The sequence below is a fragment of the Pteropus medius genome, unplaced genomic scaffold (genome assembly GCF_902729225.1).
Source record: "Pteropus medius unplaced genomic scaffold, Ma_sr-lr_union100, whole genome shotgun sequence".
NCBI lineage: Eukaryota > Metazoa > Chordata > Mammalia > Chiroptera > Pteropodidae > Pteropus > Pteropus medius.
In genome coordinates, this window is record NW_024352786.1 from 4,075,708 (window position 1) to 4,097,719 (window position 22,012).

A 22,012-nucleotide genomic window follows, 5' to 3' on the forward strand; every position below is an offset into this window, starting at 1 on the left:
TGACGTTCCATTTACATCCAACAATTTATATCCTGATAATTTTTAAGCTAAAAAATTTTAATTTTGTTGTATTCTTTAAAATGGTAGAGGTAGAATATAGCTGTTAAGAGAGTAGGTTTAGAATCTGGCTTACATCTTGGCTCCATCACGGAGTGTGACCTTAGGTCACTTACTCTCAATACAGTCTCAATGTCCTCATGTGTAAAATGAAGAAATAATGATACATATCTAACAGAGGTCTTGTGAGTATTAATTAGATGATACATATAAAACACTTAAAACCTAGAAGACAGTATAAAGTTCAGTATCAACTCTTATTAATGTAATCTTTATCATCACCAAGGAGACTATAGCAAAATGATGCCAGAACTTAGAAATAAAGTTACCCTCAAAGATAATTAGAATCGGCACAGAAGGAATGATATTAAGTTGTAGAAAAACTAACCAAAGAGATGGTCTCCAGTTGTGTAGCTGAGGAAACCTGAGAAGTACACAACTCTCATCAAGAACTGCAGAAGTTTTCAGGAAGAATAATTAGGAAGGAGATAAGAAAGCAAACAAACGATAAAGAAATAGCTCTTCACAAAATTAGAGATCTCTTCTTTCAGAGCTCATCACATTAATATCTGACTTAGACTATCTGACCATGAAGACTAATTGAGTTTATCAGTTACTAAGACAGGACTAGAAGACTTCCAATTATAATGTTTTAAATTACACTATTTAAATCATAAACAATCACCTAAATTTTAAAATTATGCTTGAAAAAAGAGTAGTCTGCATAAGAGGTAAAAAAACAAAAACAAAAACAAAACCCAGGAAGATATCAAAGAGCTGAAGTGTTACTTTAGCTTGCACAAGAAATAGAATCTGAAGCTAAAATGCCCAAGCATTTGTGTCACAGGCAAGATGAGCCTCTTGATGACTTGGATAAAATATTCCTTGAGACTATTTCTTTATTCTATCTGACTACTTTACTCTAATGATTTCTTTAAAGTCTCTCTTGATTCTAGACTTTATGCTCCAAAAGAGCAGGGACTCTATTCATTGTATTCACAGCAGATATCCTGGCAGTAGACCCTCAATCAGTACTTCTTGAAGAGTGGACGGCTTCCCAGTTTCTCCGGATTCTGAGACAGGAGCAATAAAATTAGGTGGTAGCGACTCTCCAGAATGACCTTGTACTTTTGCTTTCTACAGTAAGCTTACCAAGAGTCAGTTGCTTTTGCTCCCAAACCTGTTTATGTCAATCGTCTTTGTTACTGTAATTTCAGCAGTAATTATGCTCGGAGATGAAGGGAGTGTGGAAAGAGAATTGTTTCTATGAACACTTAGTAGGCCCTAAAACTACTGAGGTTGTTAACACTGCTGAGGTTCTAAAAAGCCACGATAAAGATGAATCACTGTAAAAACTTAGTGTCAAATCTGATATGAGTAAGGCAACTATAAAAGGTTAGAAAAAAGAACCCTAAAAATGTGTAAGGGTTATTAATTGTAAAATTATGGATTATGAGATCTGATCTTTATTTTTTACTTTATGTTAGAATATATCCAATATATAATTTATATGGAATCTATGTAGAAAAGGTCTCAGCCTTATATCTAAAGATTGGTGAATAAACGCACATTTAAATGTTTTAAAATAAAATAAAGTGATTGAGTTACATGTTAATATTGTTTGATTCCCCTGTATCAAGCAGCTAGTGATCCAGATCTTGGAAAAGAAAACTTTCACTGTTCTTATCAAGAAATGACATGGTAGTTATAAGATAAATAAAATAACCATGTTTTGTATGTTGAAAAATTGCTACTGTTTTTTACTCCATCTTTGCACATACCACATTATAATAACATTATTATTATAAATACCCCCACTAAACTATAAATTCCTTGAGAAATAGAACCATGTCATTTACTTAGCTTTACAGTGTCCAGCATGCAGTGATGTCTTCCAAACAGATGCTCCATAAAGTATTTTTTAAGTGGAAAAAAACAAAACAAAACTGCAATTCTCTTTAAAAAAAAAAAAAATTAGATCTGAGTAGTATTATATGGCTCTTTAGTACCAATTAATAATAAAATAGCTACACAGAAAAGGCAAATTCTTACCAATTTATAGCCCCTCCATCACGCTTCTTCATAAGCAATGCTTTCCAACATTCATGAGCAGATTTAATAACTTCAAGAGCAAAAGCCTAGTTCCAAACCAAAAAAAAACATAGCAATCACATCATTATACTAATATGGTATACTAATACAGTATACTAACATTATACTCACTATGATAATTAATTGCTAAGAACATGAGCTTTGGAGTCAGGCAAACCTGAGTATAAAGTCTTAGTATCCTTATTTACCAGCTGTTTGACTTCAGGCAAATTACTTAATCTCACTAAATCTTAATTTCTTCATCTATAAAAATGGAATGCAATGGGGACAATCTAAATCAGGGATTGGCAAACTAGGACCTATGGGTCAGATCTGGCCTGCCTCCTGGCTTTGTAAATAAAAAAATTTTAATGACACAGTCACGTCCATTCATTTGTGCCTGGCCTATGTGACTGCTTTAGTGCTACAATGGCAGAGCTGAGTAGTGGTGACAGAGACCATACGCCCCATGAAGTCTAAAGTATTTACTATCTAGTCCTTTACAGAAAAATGTTTGCCATTCCCCGATTTAAATCACAGAGCTGTTGAAAGAATAAATAAGATTTTGTGTGTAAAGTGTTTAGCTTAGTACCTAGCTTGTAAGCAAGCTCTCATCTGTTAATTTCATTGTCATCAAAATTGTAAGAAGTCTAATTGCATAATTATTTTAGATTAACCACTGTCTAAAGGTAGTAAACTGCCTTAACATTTTCAAAATTTTTCTCAGTATAAATTCATATGGTATCTAAAAATGCAAAATCAACAAGAGATACACCTTTTGCTAGATTATATATCTAGAAACCACCTAAGGAAAACTTGCTTTATTATTCCAAAGCAAATAATTCTTTATATTGTTTCCCCAAAATGTTGTTATTTTTCCTTAAGAAGAGTCCTTATGTATTAGCTAATTCATACTAGCTCTTTTCTCCTTCAATGACAACTAAACACATTGTGATAAGAAATGAAGAAAATAAAGAATATGGGGGTGCACTCTTAAACCACTTCTGGTTTGGCAATGCCCCTTTCTTCAAATCAATTTTTGCTCAAACTCTTAAAAAAAAAATCGAGGGAACTGAGATGTAATAATAATGGAGAATTTACTTCTGAAAAGTTGGCTCATGTCTGCTATTGCCTCAGATGAAGAAGAACGGCTTAATTCTCAGTAAGGTGGTATTGGAAAATCTCAAGATATGAGATAAGAAGTCAAATTTATTATCTGCATAATACGAGGAAAGATTTCAAATTAAATTATTTAGATAATTGCAATTATTTAGAATTAATTCCAGTACTTGCTTAGAGAAGTAGGCAGGAAAAATATAGATGGCATGGAAGCCATCTCTTCAATCATGTTAAAAAGGCACAATTTAATTTTCTTGAGTTAGGCATTATATTTTAAACAGCACGGTAAAAAGCAATTAATAAAATAATTATTTTCAGAAATGAGATTATATAAACAACCTGGTGTTTATTCAGAAAATAATTCTTGCTTGTCAAAGTGAAATAAACAAATAAAACAAAACGCCTTTTTTATAAATTCATAACTTGGCAGCCTTACCCTGAGGCAATAAGGGGGTCACAAAAGTCCTATATAAGTTTGAAATTTGTATTATTTCAAACATAAAATACAACATACTTCTCTGAGGAAAAAAATTTTTTTAAATTTATACATTTACAATATTTTATTTTTTTAAAAAAACCCAATCTAAAATAGTTTTATATTAATATTTAATAATCCTGGACAAAGCCCACAAGATCTTAAGGGTGTTTAAAAAATACTCGGTCCAGCAAAATACTTATTACAAATCTTAAGTTTTCATTAACATGGCTAGCTTACTTACGAAATATACTTTGCTTGTTAGTATCCACTTAAATGTCGGTTTATAATGTGTAATTTATAGAGTGGTAACAACTCTTTAAATTATTCCATGTTTTAGATTTTAACTCTTTATTTTCTCCATTTGTGTCATATTAGAGGCACTATATGATAACTTTATGGTATTCTAATAGAAAAATCCTATGACAGTAAGAAAATTCAAGTGCTTTCTTAAGTCAGCAGCTTAATTCAGTCATGGCAGAATGAACACGTAGGAGATAAGCCCCTATGGATTTACACTAATGGTCACTGTCTCCTCTTCAGAATAGTAAACAGGTTTTTCTTCCTACATAATTTGAAGAATAAGACTTATTGTGGAAATTCTTCATATTCTGAGATGAAGGAGCTATCGATAGATAGATAGATTGATTTATGGATATTTATTTATTTATAGATATATTTATTTATATTTATTTATTTATATAAATATTTATATATTTATATTTATGGCCTTATGGATTCACTGAGATCTCCTGAAAACTTTTTTAAATAAAAGTGATAAAATAGTGCCCTTAAATATCACTACAAAGCACTTTGTCATCATGCTATATACAAATACTCATTTAAGAAACCCCCAAAGTGAAAAAGTACAAATATCATGAAGGACATTTTAAAATAAGATTATCATCTTCACCTTGTTTTTGAATTCTCCATCAAAAGCAAACTGGTTTTCTGGTTTTCCTTCTGGCACCTTATATAATCTAAACCAATTAAGTGTAGCTTCCAAATAACCTGGTTTGTACTTCATAACATCATCAATATCTGTAAGTGAAGAAACAAAAAGACTTTCTGTTAAAAATCAAAATTCATTCCTATGAGTAGTACAGCACTGGACTGAGGGAGCCAGAAAACATGGGGTCTGGTCCTAGGCTGCTAACTAGCAGCATAATCATCAACATGTGCCCTATCGCCTCTGGACTTCTGGCTTTGCATATGTAAAATATCAGTCCTTCACTCTACAAACAATTCTTGAGTACCTTCAGACATTGTTAGCTACAGCAGATAAGCAGATGAAGACAACACAACGAAGGACAACAAAGTTCTTTTTCCTAAAGGAGCTCAGAGGTATGTGCAATGGAGTACTTAGAGGATGGGAAGTTACATCAGGATCAGTGCTTTAGAAATATTAAGCTAAAGGAACACTGATCATAGAATGGAGAGGGCAGTACCTAGAAGAGAACATGCTAAGGTTGGATGAGAAGGGTTTCATGCACATATATACCAAATATTTAGTCAGTCTCTCTTTCATTATGTGTCAGACACTGTTCTAAAGAGTGAAACAGAACAGTGAGCAAAATGAGTCTCTGCTCTCATGGTGTACACAGCTGAAAAAGACAGACAACGAATAAAGAAACATACATAAGATGTTAAGTGCAAAGTGTCCTATGAAGGAAAACAAGGCAGAGCAAGAAAGAGAAAGAGGACAAGGCAATTTTAAAAAGGGTAATACCTGGGTGGTTCAGAGATTTTAATTTCAAAATATATAATCATACACAGGACTTATTTTTTAAAGTTCTATTACCATGTAAACAGCTTAACCAATACATTTTGAGGACATTCATTTAAATATAATTGAAACTATTACTGTATTAATAGACCACTCCCCTAAAAGGTCCCCAAAGAATGTATCCTTTCCAATAGGTATCTATTCAAAAAGTATAAGAAATAACTAGACAAAACTAGAAGTCTTTACTCTCCACCACACTGTGGCTTAAGGCTTAATTTAGCATATAATCCTTTATGCATCATATATTACGGCAAATGACAGACTTGGTAGCACTTAAAGAATTAGAAAGTTATAACTAAAAACAGAAGACACCATGCATAAGACGATTTAAAGATCATAACAGTTTCAGACTTGCTCATCCAAGCCTTGTGGGACTACCTCACAACAGGATAAGGTAAGCATTTTGCAGGCATGGGTTAAACAGACAGGAATTATCCTTTTGCTTTTTATGCCTGCCTTTTGCCTGTTAAGTAAAGGTTTAGAAAGAGTTACATATGCCTCCAGAGGCCAGATGTTTCACATAAGTGAAACTGGGGAGGCGGGAGGGAGATAAGGCAGAGACCATAGGAATGACAGAGACCACGGCAGACACAAGATTGAGTGAATATGCAACCTAACGGCACTCAAATTAATATGTCAATGGACACAGATCTAACTAAAGTAATTCTGGAGCAAAGAGCAGAAACGTTACAACTAAGGGGAAAAACAATCACTTGAAACCGAACACAGGCTACTTGCTCTATTAATCATAGTCAATACATATTTATTGAATAAAATGATGGAAGATGTTTAACATAATGAATTCTTTTTAGTATTGCACACGGTATTATAGTTCTTAAGTCTTTGTAAAGCCCCAAATAGGACACTTAATAAATATTTCACCTAATACATGTTGTTTTCTCTTCGAATTCTGATTATTTTTTCTGCTTATCTTATTAAAAGAGCTTCTTTACAAGGTGAGCTTTCTATTGCTCATTTTCTTACATCCTATCTCTATTTTTGCTAAAATTAAAAAAAAAAATCTGTAAATTAACTAATACTAAGTTCCTCCAACTCACTGTTTTCTGATTCAGAGGGAAAAAAAAAATTAGTTCACTTAAGGTAAGCAACCACAAAGGCACTTTAAATAAATAAGTTTCTATAACTTAAATCTGATTTATGACCTCATCATTGTACCTTACCCAATCTGCCATTCTCTGTCCTATGTATAAACTTTTTTTTGGATAACTTTTTAATTCACTGACTTCAAATAAGAAAGGAAAAGCAAAGTTATCTATCTCAGCTTAGGAGGCTCTCTCGGCAGATGTTACAAAGAGGACCTGTTAAGCTAAGACATTAATAATAAAAACCAGAAAACTTAATAATGCCAGTAAGAAGTGGAACTCTCCAAATACAAGCTAAACGTTTTCATTCTTAATTCATTAATTATATCCTGAAAAAAAAAAAGCTGCATTTTCACAAAGAAAAACAAAAAAAAATTAAATAAGCAATTTAAACATCTTTAAAATCTTAAAAGCAAATGCCTCAAGCCAAAATCTTATAAGCAATATCAATAATTAGTTCTGAAAATATGCAAAATTCTACCTAAAATTTATAAACTGCTTTAGAGTTTATAAAAGACTTTTATATAAATAAACTTGCTTGTTCCTCATAAAACTCTTGAGAGTTGAGAAGAATCAGCACATTCATATGAAACATAAGACAACTACAGCTAAGAAAATGTAAAAGATTTGCCAAAATTGATCCAACTCAATCATGGTAGAGCTAGTACAGGAGTCCTCTCACACCCCATCATTGTAGGATACCTCTCAAGACCCCAGTGCATGCCTAAAAGCACTGGTAGTACCAAATCCTCTATCTACCATGTTTTTGTTTTACCTATACAGACACACCTATGATAAAATTTAATTTATAAATTAGGCACAGTAACATATTAAAAACAACAACTAATTATAAAATAGAACAATTATAACAATATACTGTAATAAAAGTTATGTGAGCATGGTCTCTCTCTCTCTCTCAAAACATCTGATAACCAATCTGGTAACTGAGAGTGGGTAGCACATATACATACAGCATGGAGACACTGGACAAATGGGTGATTCACGTCCTGGGCAGGATGGTGTGTGATGGTGCAGATTTCATTATGCTGAACAGCACACAGTTTAAAACTTATACATTGCTAAATTCCAGAATTTTCTATTTAATATTTTTGGACTGTGGTAGACCTCAGGTAACTGAAAATGTGCAAGTGAAACCATGGATAAGGGGGTACTACTGTGTTATATAAATACGAGTCTTCTAATACCCCCAATTCCGCTTTTTCTTCTATACTGCACTGTAATATTGTCACAGGTTTTATTTACACTAAAAGAATACAAGTGTAGATACATTTTATTTTCATTTTCTTTTATTGTGGTAAAATATAAATAACAAAATTTACCATTTTTAAGTATATAATTCAGTGGAATTCAGTATGTCTACATGTTGTGCAAAGATCACTATTATCCATTCCCGGAATTTTCTCATTAGATATATTTTTTACAATATATGTTAGGCAGCAATTCTGCAGTGGTCATTCCCACTCTTGGAAATTAACTTACAGTAAAATTTCTAATATGGATAGTTATATAGCTTATTTTCAAAATGAACTAGTCCAACAATAAAAGAATAATCTAGAAGAGCTCTTTTATATAAATTTATTTGTTTTAAATTACAAATCAAACTTTTCATTGAGATCTACTTGATCAATTCCCTAGACAGTTAATAGACTTCCTTTAAAATATTCTAATTGATATCTAGAATAGTCTGTATGCTGAATCTGGTACACTACTCTAAAATAAAATCCACACTTAACTGGAAACCAGTTAAATTTCAGCTTTTGCAAGCATCAAGTATTTATTTCCAAAGCATTTATGCCAATTGCATCTTTTGTTATAATTATGAGATTTAATAAAACATTATATAAGGTAGTGGTTTTATCAGTATAAAAGAGATTTTGTTTCTATAAAATTAATTTGAATGTTTTGAAGGAATTCAATAAAATAGGTTGCTAAAAATATCTGCTGTTAAATGAGGCATAGATAAGAAAACTTTAAAGATGAGAAAAAGACAAAAAATCTACAATTATGCATGTAGACTGATCTGCAAGTGAGGTGGGAAGAGGAATTTAAATATGAGAGTTCAGGGGCAGTCTCTGATAAATTGTATTTTAGTAAATTCTTGGATGAGATATGAGAACAACTCATTCAAATATCTAAAAGAGCCATCTTGGGAGGAAGTTGGTTAGTACTAATATTCTAAAATATGAAGAATACAGTAAGAAAGCCCTGTGTTTAGAGCAGAGTGAAGGAAGAGCATGTTAGAAGATGAGATTAGAGAAGCAGTCATAGGCCAGTCACATATGACACTTAGGGCCATACCAAGACTTTGCCTTTTACTTTGAGATGGGAAACCATTAGAGCAGCGGTTCCTAACCTTTTTGGTACCAGGGACCGGTGCTCCTATGAGAATCTAATGCCTGATGATCTGAGATGGAGCTGAGGTGGTGATGCTAGCACTGGAGAGTAGCTGCAAACAGATGAAGCTTCACTTGCTCGCCTGCTGCTCACCTCCTGCTGTGTGGCCCAGTTCCTAACAGGCCATGGACAAGCACCGGTTCATGGCCCAAGGATTGGGGACCCCTGCATTAGAGGGTTCTGGGCAGAGGAGCACATGTTTTAGGAAGATTTCTCTATCTGTTGTGTAGAGAAAGAAGTGGAAGCAGAAAATTCAATAAGAGGCTACCGAGAGGATCCACACAGGTGACATCGATGAAGGCTTAGATAAAAGCAGTTGTATGAGGTGGTGACAAATGGTCAATTTGGGGTATCTGTAGAAAGTAGAACTAAGAGGAATTATCAATAAAAGAAAAGAGTAAAAACAACAAAAACTAGTAAAGATGAAGCTTAAATAAAACTTAAAGTATCAAAGAGCTAAAAAAAGACTAGTCTGTAACATTAAATAAAAGCAGTCACCTAAATATGTTATCACCTGAGTTTTTTTTAAAAGGCTTCATAAAAGTTATCAATTTCTGACAGTGTACAGTCATGATTTACTTTATTATAGAGCTATTTTCAACTTTGAAAGTTTGATCAACAAAGATTACAGTCTCAAGAGAATATTTATATTAAAATTAAAGACAGATTTATAAATAATCAAAGTTCTAAAGAAATCCATTGGAAATTTTATAAATTTATTAAATTAGCTAAAAGGGCAAAACAGAAGATAATAATGGAATATAGTAACAAATTTTAAAGGTCAATTTGGTTTTCCCAAGTCCAGAGCTCTCCGTTTATTATTTTTATTAACTAATTTTGAATAAGGAATTTATAAAAGCAAAGAAATTAATCAATCTTAATCAAAGCCTATGATTCTATCTCTGTAGATATGAGAGGATCATAACACTTTCTATTCTTTATAACACCCTTTTTCTTCATCAGGGATAGTGTACGCCTTTTATGTAATCAAGTTTCTTTTAAGTATAAACCAACTCAGTTGTTTCTAAAACCTAAGAGAATGTCACAGATTGTGATGTACTAAGGGAAATACAAATTGTTTGTGAATTTTCTTCCTATTCTTTTTATATAAAAAAATACACTCTCTCACACTAGGGGTAGTTTCTAGTCATGTGTGTCTGCCAAGACCTCAATTTTATCCGGATTTCGAAATCAAACATACTTTAAGACAATATTCTATTTTTTTGCCAAATAGGCCAATAGTAATAATGTAAATGAGGTAAAATTCAAGTTGACAAGATTAATTTTATATATGCGACCTATGAACAATATGAGAGAGATCTAAAGTATGAGATCTTTTTAATATAGAGACATATTAAAACAATGAATTTTAAAAATGATTATGTACTAAAACTAAGAAAACATTAATTTGAAGCATGAGAAAAGCATGACAACATATTCAGTAAGTACAATACAGTAAATCTCAAGATTAACAATAAAAAATTTTAAATGACTCTCCAACCCACCAAAAAAGAACTATATCCAGTCCCTTAAACTAGATATAGAATTAAAAAATTTAAAAACAAACCAAAAAAGGAAAACACACTCTCACTTAATAAAAAACATCCTGTTTGGAATTAGATAGCACTAAGTTCAAATTCCAGTTCCAGCACTCATGTATTGTGTCAGCCTGGGAAAATACAATACATGGTCTGTTTCTTCAAATATAAAATGAAGAAAAAGAAATCATGGTTGTTGTGAAAATTAAGTAATATATGAAAATCACCTAAAAAAATTAAAGGTAAATTTTAACAAACATTAGTTATCAGCCCTTCAATCCCCTAAAACCTTGTCCATGTGATGCTGCCAAAGTTATACCCAGAGGCAAACCTATAGCCTTTATCTTTATATCTTTATGCTTTATCGCTAAAAAAATAAATCAATAAATATGAATTAATGACTTAGAAAATTATTAAAATATTTTCATTAATGTTGACAGTTACTGTATTTTTAATGTGCATAACTCTACTGAAAAATCAATGTAGCTAGAAATAGATATGAACACTGTAAATAAGCACTTAATGTAACAGGCATCTGGACATACACAGACACACATACAAATTCATAACCTTTTTCTATAAACTTTTTTTCTTTATGGTAAAGATAAGCCTCAAGTGAATTTTAAATTAATTTCTTATTTAAAGAAAGACATATTTGCCTTTACTTTTAATATTATTACAATTTAGTTCCTACAAAGTTTTCATTTCTAGCATGCTTAAATTAAATAACCATTTTTTAAAACATTTGGAACAGAGGGAATATATAAATAAAACTACTTTTATTTCTGAAATAAGTCTTTCACTCAGTTCAAGTATATTAACCAAATTAATAGCAATTAAAAAGAATGCTAAACTATCTAAAGCATTTTGCTTTACAGAAAACAGAAACTTCTGATAAAGATGAGGCAATGAATTCATGTTTCAACACATTTCTCAAGTTATCCCGTAACAAGATAGATAACTTATAAAAAAAAAGAAAACCAAAATACTCAAAAAGGTAAGCACACTGCATACTCAATATGGAACAAATTCCTGTCACAGATGACCATTGTACATATTGGATTTATTGTACATATTGGAATATTTCTGAGACTCCTAATCAAGAGGAAAAAGAGTCAAGAGAAATCAATCCTGAGGTGACCCATGCAAACAAGGATTTTAAAGTAGTTATTATGAATATGTTCAAGGACTTTCAGGAAAATATGGTCACAATGCATTAACACATGGAAATCTGTCAGGAAATAGAAACTACATCTCCCAACTAAATGCATATCAAAATTGTTATCAAATATTCTACATCCAAGATTAGAATATCCAACTAGTAAAAAAAGATTAATGGAATGGTTCTCAATTTGGAGGAACTTATCAGAATCGCCCACTGAGTTTTATCAAACCATAACATTCCCATTTCTAACCTCCCACTCACATGCTCAACTTGAGAACCACCTGTACTTCCATGAGGAAGATCTAAAGAAAAAAACTAAAATGCCATTTTTATCTGGATTATTTCCACCAAACCATATAATGAAATGAGGAGAGCATACAATCAGCTGGACTTATCATTTTTATTTTTAGATAAAAACTAGTAACATAAATGTAGTGCCATATCTCTTTGCGTGTATTATTTAAAACAAACAAACAAAAACCCCAAGACACTAGGCAATGGTTTCATGCTTGAAATTTTGTCAGAAGAGGGTAAAAAAATAAAAAGGAGTTTTCAATTCAATAGCTGTTACCAAAGGAAGTGACGCAAATGCACAAAACTCTCATTCCACTAGCACAGATGCTGCTCTCAGAGAACTAATCATGTATACATTGGCCTCTAACAAAATCTGGGGAAGCAAGAACATATGCTTTTAATGACATTTTATAAACATGCGGAAGAAACAACAGTTCCTTTCCAGAGCACTCAGTGTATTTTCTGCATCACACGTAGAGGTTCCAGCTCAGAGAATTGTTTTAATAGTTTGTGCTTACTCAGGATCTCTAAAAGATTTTTATGTTTTCAACCCTGTTCTGCAAATCTATGTTTAAGAGTACATAGACTACTGAACAGTATCCTTCATTTCAGCTGTCTTTCCTTCTCCATTTTCCTTTCCCACAAATTCTACTATCAACACATGAAAAATAGAAATTAACACACTTCTAAATAAGTAATACCAAATGAATTCTATATAGAGGCATGTGTATTTTATCAGAAAAGCCTCTCAGAAGAGACTTGGTAAAATTTTTCCAGAAATTTATATGTTCATTATCATTTTGTGAAAAAATATTACATGACCAATAAAATAAAAACCATCTGGTTGTCTTGCTCATAATAGAAATTCAAATATTTTTCTACTCTAATTTTAATATGAAGCCTATAATGAAGGGGCTAAAAGCTCAGGCTTTGGGTCAGACAGACTTTCACTGAAGTTCCAGCTCCATCACTTCATAGCTACGCTAAAGTACTCAAAAATGAGCCAATGTCCTCAAGAAGTCTATCTCATGATCCTTTGTGTTTCTTTAAACTTCACTAACTTTGTAGATAATTTAGATCTTTCTACTTGAGAAGAAGACAGGCAAAAAATAATGAATTAAAAATATCTCCTAGAACCACCAAAATTTAGAGATGGGAAGAACCCTAGGGAACATTTACTGATCAGAGGATCAACTTTAGAGAAGAAACTGAAGTTTAGAGAGGTTATGACTTTTCCAAGGTCAGATAACTAAAGAACACAAGAACGGACTTTACAATTTAGGTCTCCCTTACTTTTCACCAGATCATAGAAATATGACTGAAACCTAAAAGACACAAAAAGAGGTCAGGGTTCAAAACAGAGACTAAAGATCCCCAGAAATTTAATTCTATTCTGAATTATAGTACATTTTATTCGATTTGTCCCTGTTCCTCAACTGCCTCCTCCCATACCCCATCCCTATACACCCACACCTATTAAGGTATAACAATGAAATCAAAGGAATGAAGATCAAAAGAGCCATCTTTTCATTGGGATCTCTAATCGCAATTATCCCACTGATGCCTAAATTAAGAGCAAATGGTCAGCGCTCCCAGAAAGGAACACTGTACCAGGCCACAAATACATCTGACCACTCCGGTACTTTTCAGGTGGGCAGTGCAATGCAGTGCTGAAGGGCACGGGCTCTGGAGCCCAACTGGATTCTGGTGGCTCTCCGTGAGGCTTTAGACAAGTTACTAACCACCTCCCACACCAGAGCCTCAGTTTCCTAATCTGAAAGAAAAAAAGAAGGAGAACACTAGCATATCTTGCTTGAGTTTATATAAACACTAAACTGCTATTCCAAAGGAACCATTCAGCATAGTTCCTTAGCACACAGTAATTCTTTCAGAAATGTTAGAGTTTTGCTATGACAACGATGACATGCTAGCCCATTTCTGTGCAAAAGAGAACACGCACATGAAAGCAAACTGCATTCCATTCTTTCTGGTTACAAGGGTTAACATGAATATTTTCCCTTAAGATTACTATGCTATTCCCAATTTTTTCCCCTAAATGACTGTATTAAATTGTATTACAGAAAATAAGGAAATCAAACACCATTATTAATTTGCCTATTTTTAAAATAATAATTGCGGAAACCCTAAAAGTGTTCATTTAGCAAATGAAAATTTAAGCCATAGAGACTTGGTTTCCATGTTTCCTTCCTTGAAAGACAATACAGGTCCTGTTATCCATGGTCTCTCCCCTTCTATGGTTTCAGTTATCTGCAGTCAACCATGGTCCAAAAAATTTAAATGAAAAATTCCAGAAAAAAATAATTTGTAAGTTTAAATTGCTCACCATTCTGAGTAGCATGATAAATTCTCCTGCCACTCTGCTCTGTCCAATGAATCACCTCTTTGTCCAGCGTTTCCTTGCTATAGATGCCTCCCACCTGTTAGTCATTTTGGTTATCAGACTGATTTGTATCAAAGCACGTGTGTTCAAGTCACGTTTATTTTACTTAACAACGTTCCCAAAGTGCAAGAGTAGTGATGTTGGCAATTTGGATATACCAAAGAGTAGCTATAAAGTGCTTCCTTTAAATGAAAAGGTAAAAATTCTCAACTTAATAAGAAAAACTGTACACTGACATTGCTAAATCAATGGTAAGAATAAATCTACGATCTCGTCTGCTCTCGGAAGCTAAGCAAGGTCGGGCCTGGCCCGTACTTGGATGGGAGACCACCTAGGAAGACCAAGTGCTGTAGGCATAAAAAATAAAAATAAAAAATAAGGGACTGTAAGCTGACAAGGTCTTTGCAATCTGTGAGGTCAACCAAGGGTTGCCTCGTAAATGAATGAATGAATAAATGAATGAATGAATGAATAAAAACAAATCTATCCATGAAACTGAAACAGGAAAAAGAAATCTATGTTACTTTTGCAACTGCATCTCAGACTGCAAAAGTTAATGCCATACTGCACAACAAGTGCTTAGTTAAGATGCAAAAGGCATTAAATCTGTGTCTGGAAGACATGAACAGAGAACAGTGTTGTTTCAAATGATGGCAACATGTTACCCCAGAAAGCATCTGAGCCTATATATCGAAGACTTCAGAAAGAATACTCTGAAACAAGTGACCAAATTCACATAACTTTTGTTACAGTATATTGTCAGAATTGTTCTATTCCATTATTAGTTATCGTTAATCTCTTACTGTGCCTAATTCGTAAAGTTTATTATAGGTATGTTTTCAACATATAGGTATGTTGGAAAAAACAGTATAGATAGGGTTCAATATTAACTGTGGTTTCAGGCATCCACTGGGAGTCTTAGAATGTACCCTCCATTGATAAGGAAAACTACTGTATATAAAATACATGTAAATTATGATAATTTTAAGAAAAGTGCAATGCTGGCCTTTTAAAAAGTCTCAACTGCTTCATTTAAAATAATTCTCTTATCATTCATGTAAATGATTCATCCCAGAATGTATCTATATCAATATAACTCTTCTGATTTCAATTTTTACTTTCCAATTTTTAATTTTTTTAAATTGTAAAATCACTGTACAGGCAATAGTTATTACAAGAAAACAGACAATCGTTTTTATTTATTTAGAGACCAAACAAAAGAAATTTTTATTGCTCTTTAATGTGAGGTAGCTTCTAAGCCTAATTACCTTCCCATGACATTACTTCACCTGACATAAAATCCTCAGGCAGTTCTGAAGAGGCTCAAACATTTGTTTGGTGAATATATGAAGCTCTACATTATAGAAGCTGGTTAATTTAACCAACAGAGAAATAATACATGCCTTAGCATTTCAATTTTCTTAAAAAGCTCTGAACTTGGTTATTTCATAACCGAGTGCTATTATTCTTAATGGCCAAGGCATTCTCTAGTAACAATTTAGGTGTCTTGGGAGTCTTGCTAACTCCCTCAGGCCATCACGGTACCATTCAGAGCATTAGGGCCTAGAACCTAATTATAATGCATTAAATGGCTTTAGTGCTCTCCAAGAACCAGCCATAGTGACCAATTTTCTATCAAGGAGTATAGAGAATTTACTTTCAAATGTTAGACTTAAAAAAAAAAAATTAACAGTGGCTATTCCAGTTTCAGAAGACAAAACTTAAAGATTTAAATAGTAATGTAGAAATTACAGAAATACAGCCAGCAACCATAGTTTCTTTCTAACTTAAACATGTTCTCTGATGCAATTTTAGTTCAGTCATGTCAAAGTTAAAAACCATAAATATTATAACAGGATATTACATTCTACCAAAGTCTGCACATATGTTCATTAGGATCAAAGACACTATTTCATAACAAATAAAACAACTCCAAACTTCATTGCAGAATCACAACTTAAATGTATCTGGATTAATATAGTAAATACACACACACACAAACATATATATACACATATACATACACACACACAAACATATATATACACAGATACATACACACACATACACACACACATACATACACACACACACACAAACTATATATACACACATACACACACACACACACATACACACACACACATACATACACACACATACACACACACATACACACACATACATACACACACATACCGTCTATAAATCAAAACAGACCGTTTTCAGAAAAGAAAAAATTGGTATTATGTAAAAAAAAACAGCTATTTCTTAAGGTAGTGGAAATTAATAGGAGGGATTTAGTTTTTAAATGTCTAACAATAAAAATGTGTAGAAAATAAATTTCTTTATAAATTTCTGTATTATACACATCCTCAGAAAACCACAGAATTTTTAAAATTTCCAGATACCTATCCTTTCCTATTTGTTTTTAATCTTTTCTCCTGTTGATCTAATAAATATGCCAGGAAGTATAGATGACAAATGTTTAAACTGTTATAAAACCACTTACTCCTTTATGATAGAAATTTCAATTCTTGCACCGTAATTTACATTTAAAGTTACTACATTAGATGTTTTAAAGTTATTTAAGTAGAAGGTGACGCTCCCTATCCCCCTCAACCGCCGCCTCCAAAAAAAAGACAGTTCGATATATATGGACTCAGAATCAATCTCCCATGCATTTTCTGTAAAAATTGTTGGAAAATGTACACCAGTCAACAGTGAAAAAGGAAAAATAAAAAGAGGACATCGAAGAATCTACGAAAAGAGGAGAACTAAGAATCCAGGCGGGCAATAAAAAGAAGCCCGTAATGATGGCTATGCCGAGGGCTCAGAGAACAGCCTGTCCAAAACTGATCATTTAACACATGGCATGATAAACTAGGCAAATAATATTCACCTAAATACTATAAGTGCTATTTATTAGTTTTCGACTTTCAAATTCAAGAGACAAAACATGAAAAACAGTTATAGGAAAAGAACAGAACTTACATTTTGACACTGTAGAACTAAGAGTGTAGCTGAGAGAAGCCAGGCAGTAAGGGGCAGAGAAGGAGAGAAGAACGGAAACCTCAATGGCCTAGTTCTATCCTGGGCAGCCACCAGTTACTGTTTAAAATTAACAACGCAATCAATATAGCTCAAAGTATAATACTGAGAATTACTAAGATAATGGAGGAAGAAACATGATAACAAAATTGAGAAATGTATAAGAAGTCAGATTCCTAATGGTTCAAAGCAACAACCTGAGTCAACAAGGAAAATACATAAATTAAGAAACAGGTGTAAGCACATTGCTTACAGAAGAGAAGCAACCACTCAAAAGAACTAAAAAAGTTATGGGGAAGAGGATATGAGAATTAAGACTGGAGGTTGGAAGGGAGAAGAACTTTACTTTTCATTTTATATACCTCTTTTATACTCCTAAAATTTTATTTCCAAGTACATTGTTTTTATAATTTAAAAAAATGTCATCCAATATCCTGTATTTGTGATTTTAGAAGGTAAATGTGGGAGGGACACACAATAAACTTTTAAAAGTTGCTTGATTTAATATTAAATATAGTTTATTAATTTTCATATATATAGTACAGCACCAAACTTTTAATATCCATTAGCTAATATTTAATCATATGAATCCAAATATACATTTTTCTTATTATAATAAAATCATAAGTTATGAGAAGCATAATCATGAAATTGGTTATTTATTTGAGGCCTCCTCACTCCTGCCAAGGTTCTATTTTAACCTGTAACATCATATAAAATAAGCCACATGCTTACAATACTTAACCTTCTCCTGAATCGAAAGTTAGGCACTTTTACAAGAGGAATTAATTATTATATGATACAAGAGAAAGCAATTAAATATTGTACTCAAATCACATGAATTGTTTTTCTTAAATTAACTTTAAAAAATTTCTCGGCAAATTCAGGAAGTTTTCAACCACTGCAATAATTGAGCATCTCTCAGTTCTCATCTCCTCCATTTCCCCTCTTTAGCAATTGCTAATGAAAACACAAACAACACAGCAGGCTAAGAAGTGGGGAAAAAAAGAGTAATTAGGAATAATTTCTGTCCATTAACACTTGCTTAAGCAGCAGAACAACAGGAACTCTGTTGCCTGAAATAGCTGACAGAACAGCTGGATGATGTTTGAAAGATATGATAAATATAAATCAAAACGTGATTTTAAATTAAAAATAAAATAAAAGCTGCTATATAGGGTTACCTAGTATTCTATGATTGATTATTTAAAAATAAACTTATAATATAATTTCTTGAGCCTTTCAATTTGTGCCTATATCTATTTTTGCCTTGGGTCACTATAAAATAAGCAAGACATAAGAAAATTCAATAAAGATATGTGGAATACATTATAATAATGTGAAGGTAAGAGAAATGAGAAGAAAAAAGAAAACATTTGTAACTCTTAAAACTACAGAACTTACTTTACAAAATCTAGATAAATAAGAGTACTTAAGGCACTATCCAGTGTGAACAATATGCAAATATCTTTAAAGGGAATAAATCAGTTCTCGCTCCCCACTCCACCTCACTCACTCTGGAAATAAATACAAAACACAATGTCAGCATACCTTTTTAGAGCAAAATATGTCAATGATATTCATCTGTTAATTTTAGGATTTTAAAAACTTATAAAGAATTATATTTTTCATGATGAAGTTAATACCTGTTATCTTTAACAGAAGGGGAAAAAAAAGTCTTTTTTTCCTTTCAAAACACTTTTAATTAATCTAGTCTGATAATTTCACCTCAACCTAAATAAGCTTCACTATTTCTGCACATCATGGTTTCAGTATTTCTACATGTCTTTTTGTACAAGCACACACACTAAGAATTTAGAACAAATAAATGCAAAGTCATCGTCACTCTGGGTACGAACAGAAATAAAGTAAAAGAGGGCTAAAATTTTTCATTCTAAGCCTTAATACACTCAAGAAGGAGGAAGGTACTTAGCCTATGTAATCTGTTTCAATACCTCTAGTTACAAACCATAAATGACTACAATCAAGTAGAAATTGCTCAGTATAATACTGTAAATGAACAATGGACTTTATAATCAAACAGAACTGAGTTTAAATCGTGATTCCAGTATCTAGATGAGCAAACTTGGGCAAGTTATTTAACTTTGAACACCTTCTAAATTAAGAACAATAATAGTTACTAGAACAGGCACCAGTGTTTGGCATATGCCAGGGAGTTTAAAATATTAAATCATACTTTCAATAGTACTAAGCTAAGAATTAATTTATTCCACCTAAAGACTAGTTTCATTCTGGCGCTCAGCTCTCCAGTTTTAAAGAACATCCCTTACTGGAGTTTCATGACTTTAGTGTGCCACTTCACAAATGATCTGTTTTGGCCCGCTGTTACACCATTTTATTATCAGTTTTCATTTGAGGAGCAGTTATTTAAAGTTTCAAAAAATTTTTAAACTGGATATTTATTTACTCTTCTTCATATGCATGTATAAGAAATACATTAAAGATGATAATAAAGAAACCCAGGGTAAAATAATTAAACAACAATATATATAGTTTATGAATTCAAGCCTCATATTTTAATTATAGTTTCTTGTTTTATTTTTGACCCTGAGGTTAAATGTAGTTCATTCTATCATACCCCTCCCTTTCTCAATTAAATGCAGGAATAAAATAAAATCACTTTTGCTGTTCTGTATGCAAGCAAAGGTTTTAAATGCATATAAAGAGCGGTTAACACATAAGTGTTAATGAGTTTTGGTCATTTCATAAATGATCTAGTTTCCAGCTGAGATAAGATTTGATGTCTAGAAGTAATCAAGATCTTAAAAATAAAACTGAAAGAAAAAAGAGTAGAAAAATAGGGGAAAAAATGGTCATAGAAGAGCAGCCACAGAGTCAACACTTGCATGTAACAGCCTGATGCTTTAAGTAAATCCTCTCTTATTCTGTCAACAACCTCACAGTAGGTATAATTATCTTAATTTATACATTAGCGAACTGAAATTCAGAAAAGTTAAATGATCTACCCAAAGTCACTCAAATAGAAAGCAGCAATGCCAGTACTCAAAATGTACTTTGTCTGACTCCAAAGAAAGTCAACTCTTCATTACAGCAAGCAATTTCTAGTACTTAAATTTCTGGGACATCAAAATTTTGTCACAAATTGGTACAGCCACAATGGAAAACAGTATGGAAGTTCCTCAAAAAACTAAGAATTGAGCTACCATATGATCCAGCAATCTTTCTACTGAGTATTCACCCCAAAGCCTTGAAAACCCATATCCGAAAAGATATTTGCACAACAATGTTCATAGCAGCATTATTCACAGTGGCCAGGACATGGAAGCAACCGAAGTATCCTACGATTGGATAAAGAAGCTGTGGTACATATATACAATGGAATATTACTCAGCCATAAGAAGAGATGAAGTACCGCCATTTGCAACAACATGGATAGACCTCGAGATAATCATGCTAAGCGAAATAAGCCAGACAGGAAAAGTTGAAAATCACAGGATATCACTTATATGTGGGATATAAACCTAAAAGCAATAAATGAACAGGACAAACGAGACTCATGGACATGGACTATAGACTAGTGGTTACCAGAGGGTAGGGCGTGGGGGAAGTGGGGAGGTAGACGGGGTAAAGGGTGTCAAATATGTGGTGACAGAAAGAACTATGGGAGATGAACACACAGTGTAAATATATATATGCCTTACTGTTAAAGTGTACAGCTGAAACTTATTGGATTTCGTTAACCAATGTCACCATAAAAAAATAAAAAATAAATTAGAAATAAATTTAAAAAAATTTGTCAGAGGGCAGTTATCTTTCCCTTCATTTGTACATGACAGAACAAAAACTAGGTGTAGAAATAGCTTATGTCCTTGATGAAAACTCCTTCCTTAGTTTTTTCTGTTACTCAAATGAACAAAAGGGATATCTAAGAAAGAAAAAGGGAGGGAGGGAAAGAGGAGAGGGGAAGGGAACCCATAGAATGTATTTCTTAGTTTGAAGTATCATTTGTCTATTTCCTTTTCTCGCTTGTTCCTCCTAGCAATATGATACAACTGAGACATATCATACTAGAATACCCTTTAAATTCCATGGAGAGAGAATGAGTAAAAAACAAACCATGTAAATTTAACTCTCAAATACATACAAATGTATTTTTTATAATTCTTTTAATTCTAAGAATTCCGATAACACATAGATTTACTTCTGTTTCTGGAAAGTTACAGACTTACCATGAAACTTTGAGGCTTCAGGATCATTCACATTGATAGCAATTAATTTCCAATCTGTTTCACCCTGATCAATAAGAGCCAAAGTTCCAAGGATCTTCACAGGAATAACCTCTCCACAAGAAAGAACCTTTAAAGAGCAAAGGAATTTACATTTGCAAGGCTTTGGAGAAGTTTACTCATACATCATAACAATCCATATGAAAGATGAAAAGCACTATATAGACTGAAGTTTAATAGAGGTTCAATAATTAAAAATATTGTAAAAACAGTCATAAAGTCTTTTAAAATTATCTTGACCCCTTTCTG

The 22,012-nt window shown here is 32.6% G+C and overlaps 1 protein-coding gene across 1 annotated transcript in view; it reads right to left on the minus strand.

The window, feature by feature from the left end:
* Positions 1-22,012, minus strand: part of PPA2 (inorganic pyrophosphatase 2) — a 76,729-nt gene that overhangs the window by 20,203 nt on the left and 34,514 nt on the right. Inside the window, exons 7-9 of the mRNA XM_039848865.1 lie at positions 21,707-21,833; positions 4,656-4,783; positions 2,110-2,195 (exon numbers count right to left, since the gene is read on the minus strand). Of these exons, the coding sequence (XP_039704799.1) occupies positions 2,110-2,195; positions 4,656-4,783; positions 21,707-21,833 (341 nt within the window). The remainder of the gene's footprint in view (positions 1-2,109; positions 2,196-4,655; positions 4,784-21,706; positions 21,834-22,012) is intronic.